General features: G+C 36.6%; 1 protein-coding gene across 1 annotated transcript; it reads right to left on the bottom strand.

The window, feature by feature from the left end:
- Positions 1-376: 376 nt before the first annotated feature.
- Positions 377-17,791, bottom strand: LOC137652205 (serine-rich adhesin for platelets-like). The gene is made up of 3 exons (XM_068385427.1): positions 17,697-17,791; positions 14,107-14,208; positions 377-6,595 (listed from the first exon to the last, which is right to left on the bottom strand). Exons 1-3 carry the CDS (start codon positions 17,715-17,717, stop codon positions 1,010-1,012), a joined length of 5,709 nt encoding a protein of 1,902 aa, XP_068241528.1. The 5' UTR covers positions 17,718-17,791; the 3' UTR covers positions 377-1,009.
- Positions 17,792-18,702: the final 911 nt, after the last annotated feature.

The following is an 18,702-nucleotide window of genomic DNA, read 5'->3' as shown; positions in this document are numbered from 1 at the left end:
TCCTTTGACTGGCTAGGCAGTGCTTCATTGGATTCTTCTCTCGTTACGGTTCATTTTCCTTTTGCCTACGCATACACCGAATAGTCTGGCCTATTCTTTACATATTCTCCTCAGTCCTGATACACCTGACAACACCGAGATTACCAAATAATTCTTCTTCTATTTCTGTCCATTAAAATTTCTTTAAATATACAATTGGTAGATTTTAAATCTACATTAACGTCAACATGGAGTGACGAATTGGAGTAATGCAATTAATGATTGCTTTATTAGTAGCAATGATATCGTTTCATTCATGCTTATATTTTAGTTATAATTTGTATTTTAAGGCTAAAGAAAACATAGATTTGTCATAATAGAATATTATTTTGTTGACTATTTACATTTGTTGTTTTTAAAGACATATATTAATAGCGATTATCAGCATGGTAAAATATTGAAAATAATCCATGATTATTTCTTTGTAACAGCTTTGATTGTTATTAAAAACATAGAAACGAAGACCATCATCAGGTCTGTTTCTTCATAGGCATAGGCTAGAATTTAAAAAAAAAAAAAGGGGGTGGGGGTCGGAAGCACTATACTGGTTTGAAAAAATAATAGGTTATTCTTTAGTGCAAACAATATATTCCTGTAGTAAATTGTAATCCTTTTAACATTATCTTTGTTCTGATTAACTTCCATAATAAACCCAAGTATATGTAGGAAATCAAAATGCATCATAAAAAAGGTGAAATCATAACAATAACAGTCCATTAATTCCTGAGTAAGTAAAAAAGATGTTTGGTCATGTACAGGTGCCTTTAAGATTAAAGCTGGGTTATTTCTAACCATTAGCGAACTTATATGCAGACGATATAATATACAAAAATATAGTTATTTTTAAAATATACTGAAACAAATATGTATTAAAATACTTTGCAAAAATAAAAAATAAAAACTTTGAAACCCGTTCTCTAGATTTGTCCTGTTTGGGTGATGGCGACGAATTGTCTGAAAATAAGACTTATCACTCCCACATCATATATTCAGTGGAATCTTCTGTGGATTTTTCTTTTTGGCAGGTTTCTGTAATTTCATTGATATCCGTTCTCGGTTCTTCTGTCTCCAGTGGGATACACTCCCAGTCCATAATTTCACTGTCAGCCTCGTCTTGTGTATCACATACCTGAGGTGCATGCAATTTTGACCCTTCCGTTGAAACAAGCGTCTTATGTATGTAATCAGCATCTCTCGAAGTTGATTCTTTATGCAACGATAAGTCTTTTTGTTGGATGCCTTTGTCATCAGCATCAGAAGATGAGACTTTGGTAAATGTTGAGTCTTCTTTATGTAAGCCTATGTTATCTTTCTCATGTTGAACAGCGTGTTTTCCCCTATTGGTTTCATCTGATTCATTGTTGAATTTGCTCTGAGAAGCCTCGGAAATTCCCTTAGCTGTCTTGTCTACAGGGAATCCTGAATTAGATTGACACCGTTGGGACCTAGGTTTCTTTTCATACCTCGGGCTATCCTGCTCGTTAAGAATCGGAGAGCGTAACTGCTCGCGTTGATTGTTTATCGAACAACTTTGGATGGGTTTCCCTGTCTCACCAGGCTCTGTGGTACATTTCACTTGTTTCTGATTTGGCGAAAGGCAACTATTGTCGCGATCGGTGTTTGTTGTTTCATGTCCTGTGACTGATACAGAACTTGTGTCGGAGTTTTTTACGTTTTCCTTGCAAAGAAATTGTCCAAGAAATATCTCTTCATCCTCAAATGAAAAATCTGAAACCTCGTCAGCTATTACCTCATTCTGAGACAAAACGGTGCCGTGCAGTTGATCGTCGTGTGCTGAAAATTGAATTGGAAAGTATTCATCGACCAATTTTTCAATGTATTCCTTGTCTACTGTGAGTTGTTGGCACCCGTTTGTTACACTTTGCTTTGTAATATCATGAGCTGAATCCCCAATGTCTGTTTTCTCTTGACATACTTCTTGTCCCCTTATGCCGTGAGCTGTAGATACCGTTTTTGACATTTCACTTGCCCCCTCTTTAACTGTAGGGTTATCAGTCGAGTCCCCTTTGCTTGAATTTGTGCATCCAGATTTACTTTCTTTATCCATGTAATAGATATCCAAAGTCTCTCTCTTAATATGTGCTCCTTCCACTGATGTAGATATAAAGCACCGATATTCCTTTAGGTGTGGTGATTCAGTGGTGCCTGTTGTTTCTAACATTCCCAGAGATGAATTTCTAGCAAGGCAGACAGTTTCTATGTATTGTGAGAGACGCAATTCGAGACTAGACATCTTATCATTATGACCATCACAGATTACACCGTTTATTGAAGAAGAGTCCTTGAAAAGGTTACTATTTGCGACATCGTTTAGAGGGGATAGCTTTACTGTTGATGTATTATCCACAATATCCACAGGTAAAATGTCACTTTGATTGTTAATGCATATGTCCATGTTGTCTTCAGATCTGCGCAAATTGTCAGAATTATTATTTACACTCAAAGTAGAATGGTATGATTCCAGAACCGAGGAAGATGAGGTATTCCAGTCAAAATTGAATGAATGTGAATCTTCAGTCATTTCTTCTATGGATTTACTGATGACACTACCTTTAGTATCATTCTTAACACAGGATGAGGTATTCCCCTTTTCACAAAATTCATTTTGTTCACAAGCTTCACCCAAAGATTTATCGGGTTCCACAAATGATCTAAGGTTATCATTTACTCTCATTGTATTCATTGTTTCCTCAGAAGCATTCAGCTCCTTATCAGAGGGAATTGTCAGAAGTGATTTCATGTTTAGATCCCTTTCCATGTTTAGATCAAGTTTTGCAATTTTTGGCCCGCAGTGATTTTCTTTTTTTAAGATATTGTTTTCCGTCAATGAAGCCTTGTTTTCTTTTAGACTCACTTCACTACCACAGGTGGTTGACTTTGTTTTGTTTTCATATTCAGATACATCGTCATATCTGCTTGAACAGTTATGAGAATTGTAAGTGTCTTCGTTGATAACCACATTTTCCTGACTATTGTTATCACTTACGGTGTTTATGTCTTGTGATATTTTTCTTTGGTCTTGTTGGTTGAAACTAGACTGAGATATATCCATGGGTATGAGTAAAGCATCAGGATTGTTACTCTTTACCGCTATATATCCATCCTCATAGTAATGGGAATTGATAGATGATGTTTCATTTTCAATGGGCTGATTCTGTAATGGTTTGCAACCCAGAGAATGTGAAAGTTGGAGTATGTCATTGCACTCTATACCTTTTAAAAGAGATTCTGAATCCTGTTCATCTGACACACTTTGATCATTTATCTCCCCAGGCCAAGCACGCTCTTCTGATCCCTCCTTAGTATCTGTAGGATATGTTTCAAGTGTCAGTAATTCAGGGTTTAGTGATGCAACTACCTCCTCATAAAAGGGGATTATTTTGGACCCAGAGACAGCAGTAAAGCGTTCCGCAGTAAGTGGTGATGACGTTAGAAATGGTTGGTCTTCAGCGAATGTATCTGTAAGATCTTCCAATCCATTGTTTACACACGCCACTGTTTCTTTCCCACTGTCCATCATCAGAGAACTATTGTTTACCACATCCATTATTTCTTTGTCGGTAAATGCTTCCTTTTGTTGATCGATCAAACTGGCATTAAATGAATCCAAGAATTCCAAAATGGAGAAGTCGACGTCACTAGTATTGAGTTCTGTAAAATTTTCTAAATTAAGGTCATCAATTTCTTCCATGTATTCAGATTCTCCAGTGATCTTTTCTTTTGAAAGGTTTAGTTTTGGTTCATGTGTGTCATTATAAGGTGAATCATTATCTGGTAATGCAGTAGCATCAGATGATGAAATTGTTGTGGCCGATCTAAGATTTTCATTTGAAGAGAATGACAGCAGATTTGTCATCTTTGTTTTTATTTCACTAGAACTCACAGCTTTGTCGTGTTCTAAACTTTTTGGAGATGAGGCAGTGTTATTATCTGAGGGCATTTCATGACTTGCATTGGCATTTCGTAATGAATTTGCACTAATCATTTCAGATGCATAATGAACATTTGATAACACGTTCTCTCTTGCTTCCAACTCAATGAAATTTGAAGAGACCCTCGTGATCGAATTAACAGTAGTGTCATCATTCTGTATTGAAGAAGCTAGTATTTCACTTTGCTTTTGTTTTGTTTCTGCGCATGCAGATGAAATAACAGATGGCAAAGGTTTGATACTTGATACTTCTACATTGTTGTTATTCGATGTTTCCTTGTCAGTCATAGCATGATGACCTTGTTTCTCAACTTCATTCAGATCTGATTCCACATCAATATCTGCATAAAAGCTAACGGAAATATCCAGGTCACTCTGTGCATTATTTTCCCAGATGATTTGTAGATCATCACTGTCATCAAAGTCACTAGATGAAGGGCCTTTGTAGTCTGACTCTTCAGAGCTTAACTCTATAGTATTTTTGTCCCAGTCATCTTTAGTAACAGATAATATCAGGTCTTCACTTTCATTATGACCTCCTAGTGAAGCGTCCACATCTGAGTCAGAACTCAGTTCGATAAAGTTCATGTTTTTGTTTTGGCTCTTAGTTTTTTGAGTAGCCTGGTGTAGTGAAAAGCTATTTTTAATTTTCTTATTAGGTGGTTCTAGTCCCCTTGGGTCATCCTGAAGTGGGATATCATAGCTGCAGTTAAGATCTTTGGCATTTAATGTAGTTAAGGCTCTCTGGAATATTTCAGAGCTTTGAGAATCATCACTGGCTACATTCTGTGGAATTCTGTTGCACGTGTTTTCATCTTGCAGTGTTGCGTCATGGGGACTAATTCTTGAAATGTTATGTGCACTTTCTTCATGAAGTTTTGGTGGTTCTTGTGAAAGCATTTCCATAGCCATACTTATGGCCTTAGTGATCGGAATGGATTTCATCTGAATAGTCGTTGAAGTGGGTAAATTATCCTGTCGTTTGGCAAAACGTAGTAAGTCCTCACAACATGTTCTGTAATTAACATCTTTATTCATTTCATCAATATCTGATATGTTTGGGGGAGGTCGAGGTTCGTTGTTCATAGTTGATAAATCATCAAAGAGATTACAACCTTCTTGTCTACTATCCTTTTTGGAAATTTCTTTTAGTGTACTCTGGAGTGATACTATCTCTTTGATATCCCCCACAGAGTTATCACTACTCTCAGATTTGGGTTCTTTGATGCAAGAAAGAGAATCGTTATGCATTGGAGATAATTGGAGCGTATCTTTATTATTTGTTTCATCAAGCATTTCCAATGCTTTGTCAATAATTTGAATAATGGAGACTTCTAACGTGTTTTCTTGTAAACTCTGAAAATCTTTAATAGAACCATAATCAAAATGCTTCTCAGCATCTGGTTCTGGAAAATTATCATGTGCATCTTCTAAAGCATGAGTTTCTTCATCTGCAAGAGATGTTTCTTTTAGTTGAATGTATTTAGAAGTTGCACGTAGTTGGTATTTTTCTTCAAGAGTTTGTAACATATCAAAAGAGAGTTTTGGTAAGGAAATGTCACCAGTATCAAAAATATTTTCACTCTGGGAAGATGGTGATTCATGTAGTTCGCTGTTTTGCCCTGAAAACTCTTCACATATTGATTTTTCTAAGTTGTTTCCTTGCTCGCCTATCTCAATAAATTCTTGAGTCTCCTTAAAATGTCCACGATCTATTTCTATTTGATGAAACTTTGTTTTGGCATCCTTATTGTTGTACAATCTCCTTGGAGAGAGTTTAGGTGATAAATTTTGTGTTGTTCCAGCAAGCATCACTATTGCTTTGTCAATACAGTGAGAAATGGCTCCTTCTAGTTCATTTTTCTGTATGTTCTGAAGATCTACTGACTGTTCATTATCATGAAATGATTCACCATCAATTAAAACCTCCCTGTTTTCAAGGCAGGTGTCGCTTGAAATTACAGATGCAGAATTCTCTGCTGAGCTTTGTGGAGTTCCAGCTGGCAGGCAAGTGCTGCTGCAATTGGTAGAGTCTTCACCAATGTGATCTTTAAGTGAAAATTTGCCATCTGCTTCAGGTTCATCAAAGTTACCACGTTCATCACAGTTTCTGACAGGCTTCTCTCCATTCAATACTCGTAGAGTAGGGTCTTTCATACAAGCAGTCAGGTTAGTCTGGGGAGTTGAAGAAAAATTCTCAAAGTGCAATACATCCAGCGAATAGCTAGATGCATCATACGTGTCCCTAGCAGGCCAATATGGATTTACTGGATAAACCTCTGATAATCCAGAAATTAAAGTTTCATCCTCAAAGTTCTCTTCGGAAGCATTTACAAAAATATCATCAAGTAGCAAGGAGGGAGACAGATTGTCAAATTCTTGGTTTTCATCATAGATACAATCATTAGGTAAATTTGGAGATTGTTCATAATCTTGGCATAAATTTTTGTTAGACTTAGACTTTCTCAGTGCCAGTTCTTGCTTGAAGGGAAGAGTCGTAATTCCACTTACAACTTCCGGTGGTATGTCTATACCTTGTTGTTTGTGAAGTATTAACCACAAATACTTTTCAAGGTGCTGTTCAGCTTCCTTTGGATTTGTTGCCTGTATAAAATGAAGAGGATCAAGTACTTAAATATTGGTTATATAACACAAGATTAGATCAATAGCCTGAAATCTAAGACTGCAATGACTTAACAGGTAACACCTACCTACATAAACATAAAAATTAAGAATGCTTTCCAAATTTGCTAGAGCTAATATGTCTTGCAAAACATCCATTTGTACCACATCATCACACACAGACATTCTAAGAACATTCTCTGTTCGAAGCCAGGATATCTGTTGTCTACTGATAGTAACAAGGTAAAAGTTCCCTTGCAGTGTTGACCGGTTTTAAATGTTTTGAATCAACTCAATATCACGTCTATTTTGGCAACAATGCTTGTGAATCAAGTAAGTTAAATGCATTTGTCCTTAATCGACTACATAGCTTCACAAGTTTACTTATATAGAAAATCAATATGTAAATTTGAAATGTCTAAAACTGGTTTGGAAACAAAACTACTTTTCAATGTGGTATCATTCAACATGGTATTCGTCTTCCACATTCAACAAACACTCAAAATATAAATTCACAGAGCCAGGGACTCCACACTCTGCAGATAGCATCTATGCATTTGCTCTTTTTTTAAATCCATTAGTTCACTTACCTTCCCTTCTTTATGTGCTTCTTAAACTAATAACTTTTTGTTTCCCTGCAGTTCTTGCTCACTGTCTCCCCCTTTTTCTTATGATATGCTTTCTTCTTGACCATCTTTTCCTCTCTCCTGTATTCGTGTACACAATCATACCTCCAAACTCACAATTGTGCCAAAATTAAAAGTATGAAACTTTTCCCTTTCATCCTCCTGGAAAAACAACTATACCCCTGCTGACTCTATGACCCCATCCTGGAATTTTGCACCCACTTTCTATGCCCATGAGAAATTTATGGCTTAATAGACTCAGTTAATCTTGATCACCCATTCTTCTACCCCTCCCCCCTCCTTCATCTTTAGAAACTGAATTTCCATATATGTTAACTTTCACACATCACCATATATTCTCCCCTGAAATCTTACATTATGTAACAAGCTTTTTATAATAATTTTTTCTTTCCAAATTTTAATGGAAAATACTTTTATTAGGTAACCATGCATTTATTACAATTAAGACAATTTCTAAATACATTTCCCAAATTCTCTACATTCTTAATATTTCGTATTTCCTTTTTCTTATAGGGCACAGATTTTTACTCGTAAAGAAAGTTTTACTTTCATTCCCTTCCTGTCTTTATACATTCATACGCATTTTCTAACTTTCTCCTAATACACATAATCTTATTAATATAGATCTTGAACTCTTTCCCCCCTCTCAAAGTCACTTTGATATCACAAAATATTATTATTATTATTACTAGCTACAACGCTATTTTGAAAGCCAGGAGGATGATACAACCTCTAGGGCTCCAACAGGAAAAGGAAATAAATGAATAAATTATGACGTTAAAATAGATTTGTCTTATATAAACCATGAAGAGAGACTTATTTCAACTTGTTCAGCAAAACCATTCGCTGCAAGTTTGAACTACTAAAGTTGCACCGATTAAAATGTGAGATTAGGAAGATCATTCCAGATTCTGGTCACCGCTTGAGTAAAAATTCTAAAATACTGTGAAGGCACGAATGTTAGAATTAACCGCATAGATAATACTACGTATAGGATAGTACAGTCTGGGGGATATCTGAATGCAAAGGATAGTCAAAATTATGAAGATTATTAGCAATATGCATGAAGAACTACTAATCGACGGTGCCAAAGATTACTATCAAGATCAGGAATAAGAAATTTAATAGACCAAAAGTTTTGGCTAAAAAAAAAAGATTAAGATGGGCAGCAACTGAAGACCAGGCAGGAGAAGAATTCTCTAAACAAGGTAGAAGGAAATAATATAGAAAATAATCTTCGGATAGATTGCTTACCGAAAATCTTGGAAGCCTCTCAGTAAGCCAATTTTTTGTACAATTGAAGAAGAAACAAACCGAATATGTTTCTTAAAAGTACATTTTTAATCGATAATCACAACTAGAATTTTAAAGGGGTTGCATATAGCTTTAAAAAAAGAAATTTTATCAATGCAAAGAACTGGATGTTGAGAAACCACTGTCCTCGGCCTACTTAAAATCATTCTTTGAGTTGTTGTAGGGTTCAACGTTTTGTCCCATAATTTGCACCATGCACATATTTTAGCTAGGCCTCTATTAAGCAATGAAGCAATCCCAGATCTACATTCAGGAGATGTAATTAATGTGAAGAAAGTAGCATCATCTGCATATACAACGAACTTATTTTCAAGGCCAAACCAAATATGCGTTAAGATACTACCGCTAAAAAGTTATTGGTACCTTTGACTGGACAGACAGTATTATATTGGATCCCTCTCTCTGGTTACGGCTGATTTCTTTTGCCTACACATACACCGAATGGTCTGGCCAATTCTTTTCACATTCTCCTCTGCCCTCATACACCTGACCACTTGAGATTACCAAACAATTCTTCTCCACTCATGGGGTTAACTAACTACTCTACTGTAATTGTTCAGTGGCTACTTTCCTCTTGGTAAGGTAGACGAAAGACTTGTGATGGTAAGCATCTCTTATAGGAGAAAGAAACTCCAAAATCAAACCACTGCTCTCTAGTCTTGGGTAGTGTCATAGCTTCTGTACCAAGGTCTTTCACTGTCTTTGGGTAAAGTTCTCTTGGTTGAGGGTACACTCGGGCACACTGTTCTATTTTATTTTTCTTGCTCTTGTTTTTTGGAGTTTTTATAGATTATACAGGAAAGATTTGTTTTAATGTTGTTATTATTCTTGAAATATTTTCATTACTTCTCTTTTAATTTATTCATTTCCTTATTTCCTTTCCTCACTGGGCTATTTTTACCTGTTGGGGAGCCCTTGAACTTATAGCATCCTGCTTTTCCAACTAGGGTTGTAGCTTAGCTAATGATAATAATAATAATAATAATAATAATAATAATAATAATAATAATAATAATAGCATGAACGCTACCCTGAGGAACCCCAGATATTACATTCTTATACCCACTATGGTATCCATTAACATCTATTTTTTGCAATCTATTACTTAAGAGTTCAATAATGATGCTAAGAAAAGACTCATCTACTCCCGACTGTTTGAGTTTGAAAACAAGGGCTTCGTGATTAATACAGTCAAGGACAGCACTACAATCAAGGCCAATTATACGAACTTCGTGATTACAATCAAGGTATTTTTGTACAGCATTGGAAATTGTTAGAAGGGCATTGTCTGCTCCTAAGTCCTTGCAAAATCCAAATAGCAAACTAGAAAACAGATGATTACTTTCAGCATACCTATTTAGACATTTTGCTATATGGCGTTCAAAAACTAAATAATATGGAAGTTATGGAAGTTGAGCGGTAACCGGCGGGGTTAGAGCTACCACAAACACATTTACTAAATGGAGTAAAATCAATTCTCCATTAAATACAAAACTAACCTCTTTTCGCTAACTTGCGAAAAAAAAAAAACAGGCAACTTAGGATCTAAAAAAATCAGCGATCAATAAAAAAGGGAAAAATACCATTTGGGTGTACCTCTCCATGAGCATCAAGGTCCATCAAAATCGTTTTAATTTTACAGTACCAAAAAGCTAAACTAGCTAGGTTAGCCTTAGGAAAACAAGAATGAGGAAGATTGAGTTTCTCATTACTCTGTTTACTGTCAAACACATCAACCAAACAGGTTACATTTTCCTTTGGACAGTGTGTGACAGTCATCTGGTTTAAGTAAAGTAGGAATTTCTTTCCTGGCATTACATCTGTAAACTTCCCCCAAGCACAAACTCCATATATTCAGTTCAATACTGACCGTTTCAACTTCCACATTCATACCAGCCTGAGCCAAAATATTAAGACTACATCTTGAATAATTCACTACCATACAATTTTCATCTGTATCATACACACATTAAAACTCAAAGGAAACATCGGCATTCTACATTTATGTTCGATTTGGCTTTATTTTCTTGTGTATACACTTATAAGGCATATAGTCTATACCACGTGTGTCCCAACCATTTGGTGACTTTCCCATAAGGCAAAGCAGCAAGAACTAAATAATGTTCCAGGAATCCCACAAGAGTGAGAATACGATACTTATTGCACTCGTGTGAATAGGCTCAACTGCGCCAATTGGTCCTCTAGCTTTTATGTACAACCAAACCCAAAACATTTGACACTCCCAAAAGAAACTGGGTTGTACCACTTGATGCAACAACAAAATAATTAACACTACCAAAAGCAACAGGGTTCTACCACTTAGTGCAACCCCAAAACAATTGACACTCCCAAAAGCAATGGGGTTGTACCACTTAGTCCAACCCCAAAACAATTGACACTCTCAAAAGCAAGAGGGATGTACCACTTAGTCCAACCCCAAAACCACTGACACTCCCAAAAGCAACTTGCGCTTATACTACATAGTGCAACCCCATAACAATTGACACTCCCAAAAGCAACAGGGTTGTACCACTTAATGCAACCCTAAAAAAATTGACACTCCCAAAAGCAACGGGTTTGTACCATTTAGTGCAACCCCAAAGCAATTAACACTCCTAAAAGCACCGGTGTTGTACCACTTAGTGTAACCCCAAAACCATTGACACGCCCAAAAACAACGGAGTTGTACCACTTACTGCAACCCCAAAACAATTGACACTCCCAAAAGGAACTGAGTTGTACCACTTAGTGCAACCCCAAAACAATTGACACTCCCAAAAGGAATGGGGTTGTACCACTCACGGCAACCTCAAAACAATTAACACTCCAAAAAGCAACGGGTTTGTACCACTTAGTGCAACCCCAAAACAATTAACACTCCCAAAAGCAACGGGGTTGTCCTACTTAGTGCAACCCCAAAACAAATGACTCTCTCAAAAGCAACGGGGTTGTACCACTTAGTGCAACTCCAAAACAATTGAGACTCTCAAATGCAATTTGGTTGTACACTCCCAAAAGAAACAGGGTTTTACCACATAGTACAACCCCAAAAGAATTGACCCTCCCAAAAGTATCTGGGTTGTACTACTTACTGCAACCCCAAAACAATTGACATTTCGAAAAGCAACTGTGTTGTACCACTTAATGTAACCCCAAAGCAATTGACACTCCCAAAAGCAACGTGGTCGTACCATTTAGTGCAACCCCAAAACAAGTGACAATCCTGAAAGCAACTGGGATGTACCACTTAGTGCAACTCAAAGTAATTGACACTCATAGAGACAACGGGGTTATACCACTTAGTGCAGCCCTTAAACAATTGGAACTGTCCAAAGAAACTGGGTTTTACCACTTAGTGCAACCCAAAAACAATTGATACTCCCTAAAGTAACTGGGTTGTACCACTTAGTACATCCCTAAAACAATTGACACTCCCAAAACCAACTGGATTGTACCAATTGGTGCAACCCCAAAACAATTCACACTCCCAAAAGCAACGGGGTTGTACCACTAAGTGCAACCCCAAAATAATTGACACAGTCAGAAGCAACGGAGTTATACCAGTTGGTGCAGTCATAAAACAATTGACACTCCCAAAAGCTACGAGATTGTTCCACTTAGTCCAACCCCAAAACAAATGGCCTCCCAAAATTATCTTTGTTGTACCGCTTAATGCAACCCATAAAGAATTGACACGCCCAAAGATAATGCGGGTTTACCACTTAGTGCAGCCCTAAAACGATTGACACTCCCAAAGCAATAGGGTTTTATCATTTAGTGTAACCTTAAAACAATTAACGCTCTCAAAACCATGTGGGTTATGCCACTAAGTGCAACACCAAAACAATTAGCACTCCCAAAAGCAGCTTGGTTGTACTACTTAGTGGCACTCCCAAAAGCAACTGGGTTATACCACTTAGTGCAGCCCTAAAACAATTGACACCCCCAAATGTAACCCCAAAACAATTGACACTCCCCAAAGCAACGAGGTTGTACCACTTAGTGAAACCTCCAAAAAATAACTGACATTCTTAAAAGCAACGGGGTTATACCACTTAGTGGCGCTCCCAAAAAGCTACTGGGTTGTACCACTCAGTCCAGCCCTAAACAATTGGCACTCACAAAAGCAGCTTGTTTGTACCACTTGGTGGCACTCCCCAAAGCAACAGTTTTGTACCACTTAGTGCAACCCTAAAACAATTAAGTCCCAAAAGCAACTGGTTTGTACCACTTATTGCAACCCCAAAACAATTGATACTCCCCAAAGCAACTGGGTTGTACCACTTAGTGCAACCCAAAAACATTTCGCACTCCCAAAAGCAACGTGGCTGTACCACCGAGTGCAACCCCAAAACAATTGGCATTCCAAAAAAGAGCAGGTGGGTTGTACCACTTGGAGGCACTCCCAAAAGCAACGGGGTTGTACCTTAGTGCAGCTCTAAAACAACTGACATTCCCAAAATCAACTAGGTTGTACCATTTTTTGCAACCTCAAAAGAATTGTCACTTCAAAAGCAGCTGGGTTGTACCACTTAGTGGCACTCCAAAAAGCAACTAGGTTATACCACTTAGTGCAGCCCTAAAACAATTGGCACTCCCAAAAGCAACTAGGTTGTACCTCTTAATAGGTGGTACCATTTAGTGCAAGCCCAAAACAATTGGCATTCCCAAAAAGCAGCTGTGTTGTACCACTTAGTGGCACTCCCAAAAGCAACGGGGTTATACCACTTAGTGCAGCCCTAAAACAATTGACACCACCGAACGCAACGGGGTTATACCACTTGGTGGAAATTCATTAGCAGTCCACAATAAACTCTGATCTGATATATGCGGTTGGGATAAGGTGCACTGGAATCCCAAGTTAGAGATAGTCAATTAAATATATATATGTGGAAAAAATATATGATACCTAAGTGTTATATTTTACTAGTGTTTGCCCTTATGATGAAATTTACTTCAAAACGTTAAAAAAACTAAGTATCACATTTACGTCGTCCTGCCGTTTCATCCTTAACATGTCATACTTAGCGCTCTCTCTATCATAGTATATTTTGTCGGTGTATATATATATATATATATATATATATATATATATATATATATATATATATATATATATATATATATATATATATATATATGTGTGTGTGTGTATGTATGTGTATAATATATATATATGTATATATATATATATATATATATATATATATATATATATATATATATATATATATATATATATATATATATATAAAAGAGATAAACCCACAATTTATGAAAAGGGAAATTTATTTTGAGTTTTCGAAGGGACCATCTCCCTTCCTCTTCAGAAAACATTCCTTTTTGTTTTCTGAAGAGGAAGGGAGATGATGATCCTTTCGAAAGCTCAAAATAAATTTCCTTTTTCATAAATTGTGGGTTTATTTCCTTATCATACATACGCGCAAAATTGTGTATTTTAATGCTTGTATATATGTATATATATATACATATAAATATACAATCTTCAAATTTCTACAAACAGTTGCTTACCTGTAGATGTGTCAATACGTTCTTTATAAAGCTTGCATTTTTTGAGTGGCCTACAACTTGAAGAATGGCCTTCCCCAGTGTTTGAACCGTACCTTGAGGTTGCTGAAAAGGGGGAAAACAATAAATATTACATTAAAATTTAGGTATAATGGGGACATTTATCTCTCTCTCTCTCTCTCTCTCTCTCTCTCTCTCTCTCTCTCTCTCTCTCTCTCTCTCTCTCTCTCTCTCTCTCTCTCTCTCTCTCTCAACAAGTGATGTTTCAAGCATTCAAACTAATACGATTCCTGGTCGATTGCGTGGAATCACAATTTGAATTCACCTTGAAATTTTTACCAACTAAATGACTTAGGCCGATACCAGGAAATTATTTTATTTATTGGGATTCATATGCAAGTAAAATAGAGTGGGTCTAAAGTTAGGGGATATAGGTAACAAAAGATAAGTTCCATAAACGGTTATTTATAATAATGATAGGCATAATGCAAGATGTCACCTACTCACAACTAAGATGGGCAGGAATCAGCCTCGCGAGGTTCAAGTGTTCGTAAATGCTGACTAAAGATTTAAAGGAATCGCTGTAATTATGAACAAACTATTATTGACCATAACAAAATAAAAATTTTATTAGCAATGGAATGTAATTAATATAGTGACTAATATACAGTACTTCTAGATAAGGAAAAAGATCAATGGAAAAATGTGGTCATAGAAGTAAAAAGACATTAATATTGATAGCCTCCTGAAGGTCATTTATCCTATAAATATGCATTCTCCATTATAAATGGCACCAAGAATCTATTGAACGCGACAAATAGATCTTGTAGGTCGGTATACGGGGCAAGGTTTCCGTGACCGATAGGACTAGGAAAACCGACCTTAACGTAAAAGTAATAGGAACATTCATTGTAAGGGAGAAAGTCGCGCTTTTGCGCCTAAGAACGTAAAGCACAGTCAGTGCATACTGTCATTCAAATACTTTAGAGCGAAGTAGAAATGATGATGATGAAACATCGTATACCTTAACTTTATTGATCATTATCTCCTCCTACGCCCATTGACGCAAAGAGCCTCGGTTAGATTTCACCAGTCGTCTCTATTTTGAGCTTTCAATTCAATACTTCCCCTTTCATAATCTCCTACTTGTGCTTCATAATCCTCAGCCATAGGCCTGGGACTTCCAACTCTTCTAGCGTCTTGTGGAGCCCAGCTGAACGTTTGGTGAACTAATCTCTCTTGGAGTGCGAAGAGCATGCTCAGACCATCTCCATGCACCTTTCGTCATGATATCATCCACATATGGCATTCGAGTAATCCTTCTTATTGATACTAGCTCACTTTTTCATTTGCTTAGTAAATCACGGAAACGTGGGATCTCTGTAAAACGTTCGGCATGCCATTGAAAGTAATAAAGACAGCTGGTACTAGTATAGTCTATAGCAAATTTCTAAGGTGAATATAAAATGATCAAAATGACAATAAACAACGACCTCACTGTTACCGAAGTGATAACAAAGTTAAGGGTCGTGAAAATCCTCCAAAGAAATTCTGGAGAATTGCAGTGAAGTTTTCTTGAACCGTGGAAGCTTATAGGATGCATCCCTTCTTGTCAATCTCTTGGACGGGAGTTCGAGAAAACTGGTGAGCTGGGGTAGCTTATACTGTATACAGTAGTGTAGAGTATTATCGATATACCTGCTGATTCATCATCAGCCATTGCCTGGCCCAACCCTGGCCCTTAGCTTGATAGAGAGGGGATGTCAAACTCATGGCCCCGGGCCACTGAGTTGACAACAGTTTTCAACTGGAGTAACTGATGAAAATGTTACAAAACTTTTAAGATGAACCCAAATAATGTATTATTTGTAAATCACGATGACCAGCAAACTAAGTTGTAGTCCTCAGTCTTACAAATAAGTAATTGAATTGTCATACCTTTGATGGACATCGAGACCATAACCAAGTGCAAGAAAAACCTTCGAAGGGATTTGAGTTTGACACTCCTGTTCCGGGGCATTATTCTGTCCACTGCCTCTGTCATTCATGAGTGACCTTTCGTTTGAAATGAGAACGGGAAACTAGAAATTTCACTGATGTCTCACCAGTCGATACGACCCGTATCAGCTAGAACATTTTGAAGATACCTACGTAGAATATTTGTTCTTGAATCAGTCATAAAATGAAAGGAAAACTAATGTTTTGAAATTATTACCGGGCATTATCAAGTTATGATAAAAGTATGGGCGTTGTCGTAAGTTAAGGGCATAGAAATACAAATAATGAATATATCCGATGATGCGTTTATCTTGAAGCATAACACTTATTTGTAAATAGAAGAAAAAAAAACAACCATCGAATATTGATCTCTCACTTTCTCTTCATTAATAATCTTATGCCATGCACCAAGTTTACCCCATTTCTGGTGCACTGTGGCTACTCAAGTGATATCGGGAATCTCAAGCAGTATGTCCGGAGATTTTTATGGAATTAATAGCACTCCATTGGTTTAGAGTATGACCATAACGTGTTTAATATTAGGAACTCGTCGTGTTTTACACCACTCGCTTCTTTATGCGAAGGCACCGAATGGGTTTTATAGGCACCAGCGCCGAACCAGGTAGCTCGAATTCATAAATCCAATACACTCTTTGCTACTTCACATAATTATGTTTCGACTTGATAAATTTACGTGAGTTACTTCAGACCTTTATGTGTAACCATAGTCCTATATGAGAAACCCTAAACCCCTGTAACCTTAGGCCTATATGAGAAATCATAGACTTATAGTAACCATAGACCTATATGAATAATCATATTCCCCCATGTTAACCATATACCTATATTAGTGAACATAGACCCCAATGGTAAGCATAGACCTATATGAGTAAACACTGAGCCAATGGTAACCATAGTCCTATTTGAGTAACCATGAAAAAATATCGGCAACACTGACCTTTTAAGCTTAGGTAACCATAGACCCTTAGGAGTAACTATGAACAAATATGGGTGACCATGGACGAGTAAGAGTAATTATAAGTCATTATGATAACCATGGACCTACATGAATAACCGCAATCTCTCTTATCGTAAGAAAACCAGTTCATCCTTCTAGGCCTAGTTTGTAGTATTTCTCAAAAACCCGAGCTAACATTAGGGTAACAATCGAATAAATACAGTCAAAATTTCATATGAAGTACAAGACGCTCTTGTGTAAAAAAAACACTACACTGGATTAATTACTACGTAATTTTTAACTTTCTTTTTCGAAAGAATTCTAAGTTAGAAGTTGCACGACTTTTCACAGTAATAGAACTCTTGCCTTATACAGTATATTTGCGTGTGACATCTATGATATTGAAGGTCCATATGTTATACTTTCATACGTAAGTTAATTTCGGAAAACAGTAGTAAAAAAAAGAGGGTAATTTACACTAATTAATAAGACCCAATCTTAGCCTATATCATCAGGGGTGTGAGAGGTGACTTGGATTGGGATTCCAAGACTCGCATATATTTCTCATTCGGTTAATGACAACTATTTTATCTTACTTGGACATGTGTACAATACATTTATAATAAATATTATATACCTCCGATAGCGGCAAAGACATTATTCTTCAAATTTCACAACTCTTCACGAAGACTGAAGAAAAACGTCGTCTGTCTTGTTTCGTGACTCCCGCCGATTGGTGTTGCATTTCATAAGTTAACAGATTGAACGCATAAGTAGCGTGATTGTTTTATAGATGGAGATAGAATTATTAGATAAAATATGAATTAAGCATAAACATACCTTTTATATCAAGAAAATTTATATTTGACGTAGATTTTAGAATTAGAATAATTTTGTCTTTGTCGTTATTTCATAGTATCCATGTTTGTTTACATGTGACGTCACAAATCTCATACGTAACATCATTGAACGCTGCGCGGCAAAACAAATGTAGGACGATTCATAAGTTCTATATCGAAATTTTAGTTTTCTTTGCATCTGTGAGTGTAAATTTTAACTTTATTCTTGGTTTTAAGTGCCCTGTATAAAATCAGACTGCAACTGATTGCCGTTTTACCCCTCGTTGTATTTGAATGGTCTTGGCCAGAAAGTGCTGGGAATTTGTGATCAGCTGATCCACTCAAAATAAACACTGGCTCAACTTGGTATTGCTAATTAACAATAATGAGAAGCTTGTGGACAGAATGAAGAAATTGAACAGATAGAATAAAGGAAGACAACCTTGTGGATTTTCTGTAAAGGTATGTTCAGTGTAGCCTAATTGTTATTAAACCAGATACCGTTCAGATCACCTTGCAAGCTGAAACTTGTTGAGTATAGGCCACATGCTTTTAGTCCAGGCTAAAGAAAGTAACCTTCCTAAGGTGTTTTGGTTAATGTTCACAATCGCAACTCATTCACAATTACGATGTAGATTATTTAGTTTATATGATTATATCGGTCATTGAGTTTGAGGTAAATTTGTATTGTATTACAGGGTGTGATTTCGAACAGAAGTTATGTTTTCCTATAGTAAATAACGTGATATAACAGAATTTGACCTTCATTTCAACTGCAATCAAACAGATCAACCAATTCGGCTA

This window comes from Palaemon carinicauda, chromosome 13 (assembly GCF_036898095.1).
Source record: "Palaemon carinicauda isolate YSFRI2023 chromosome 13, ASM3689809v2, whole genome shotgun sequence".
NCBI lineage: Eukaryota > Metazoa > Arthropoda > Malacostraca > Decapoda > Palaemonidae > Palaemon > Palaemon carinicauda.
This window is presented reverse-complemented; position numbering and strand designations above follow the sequence as displayed.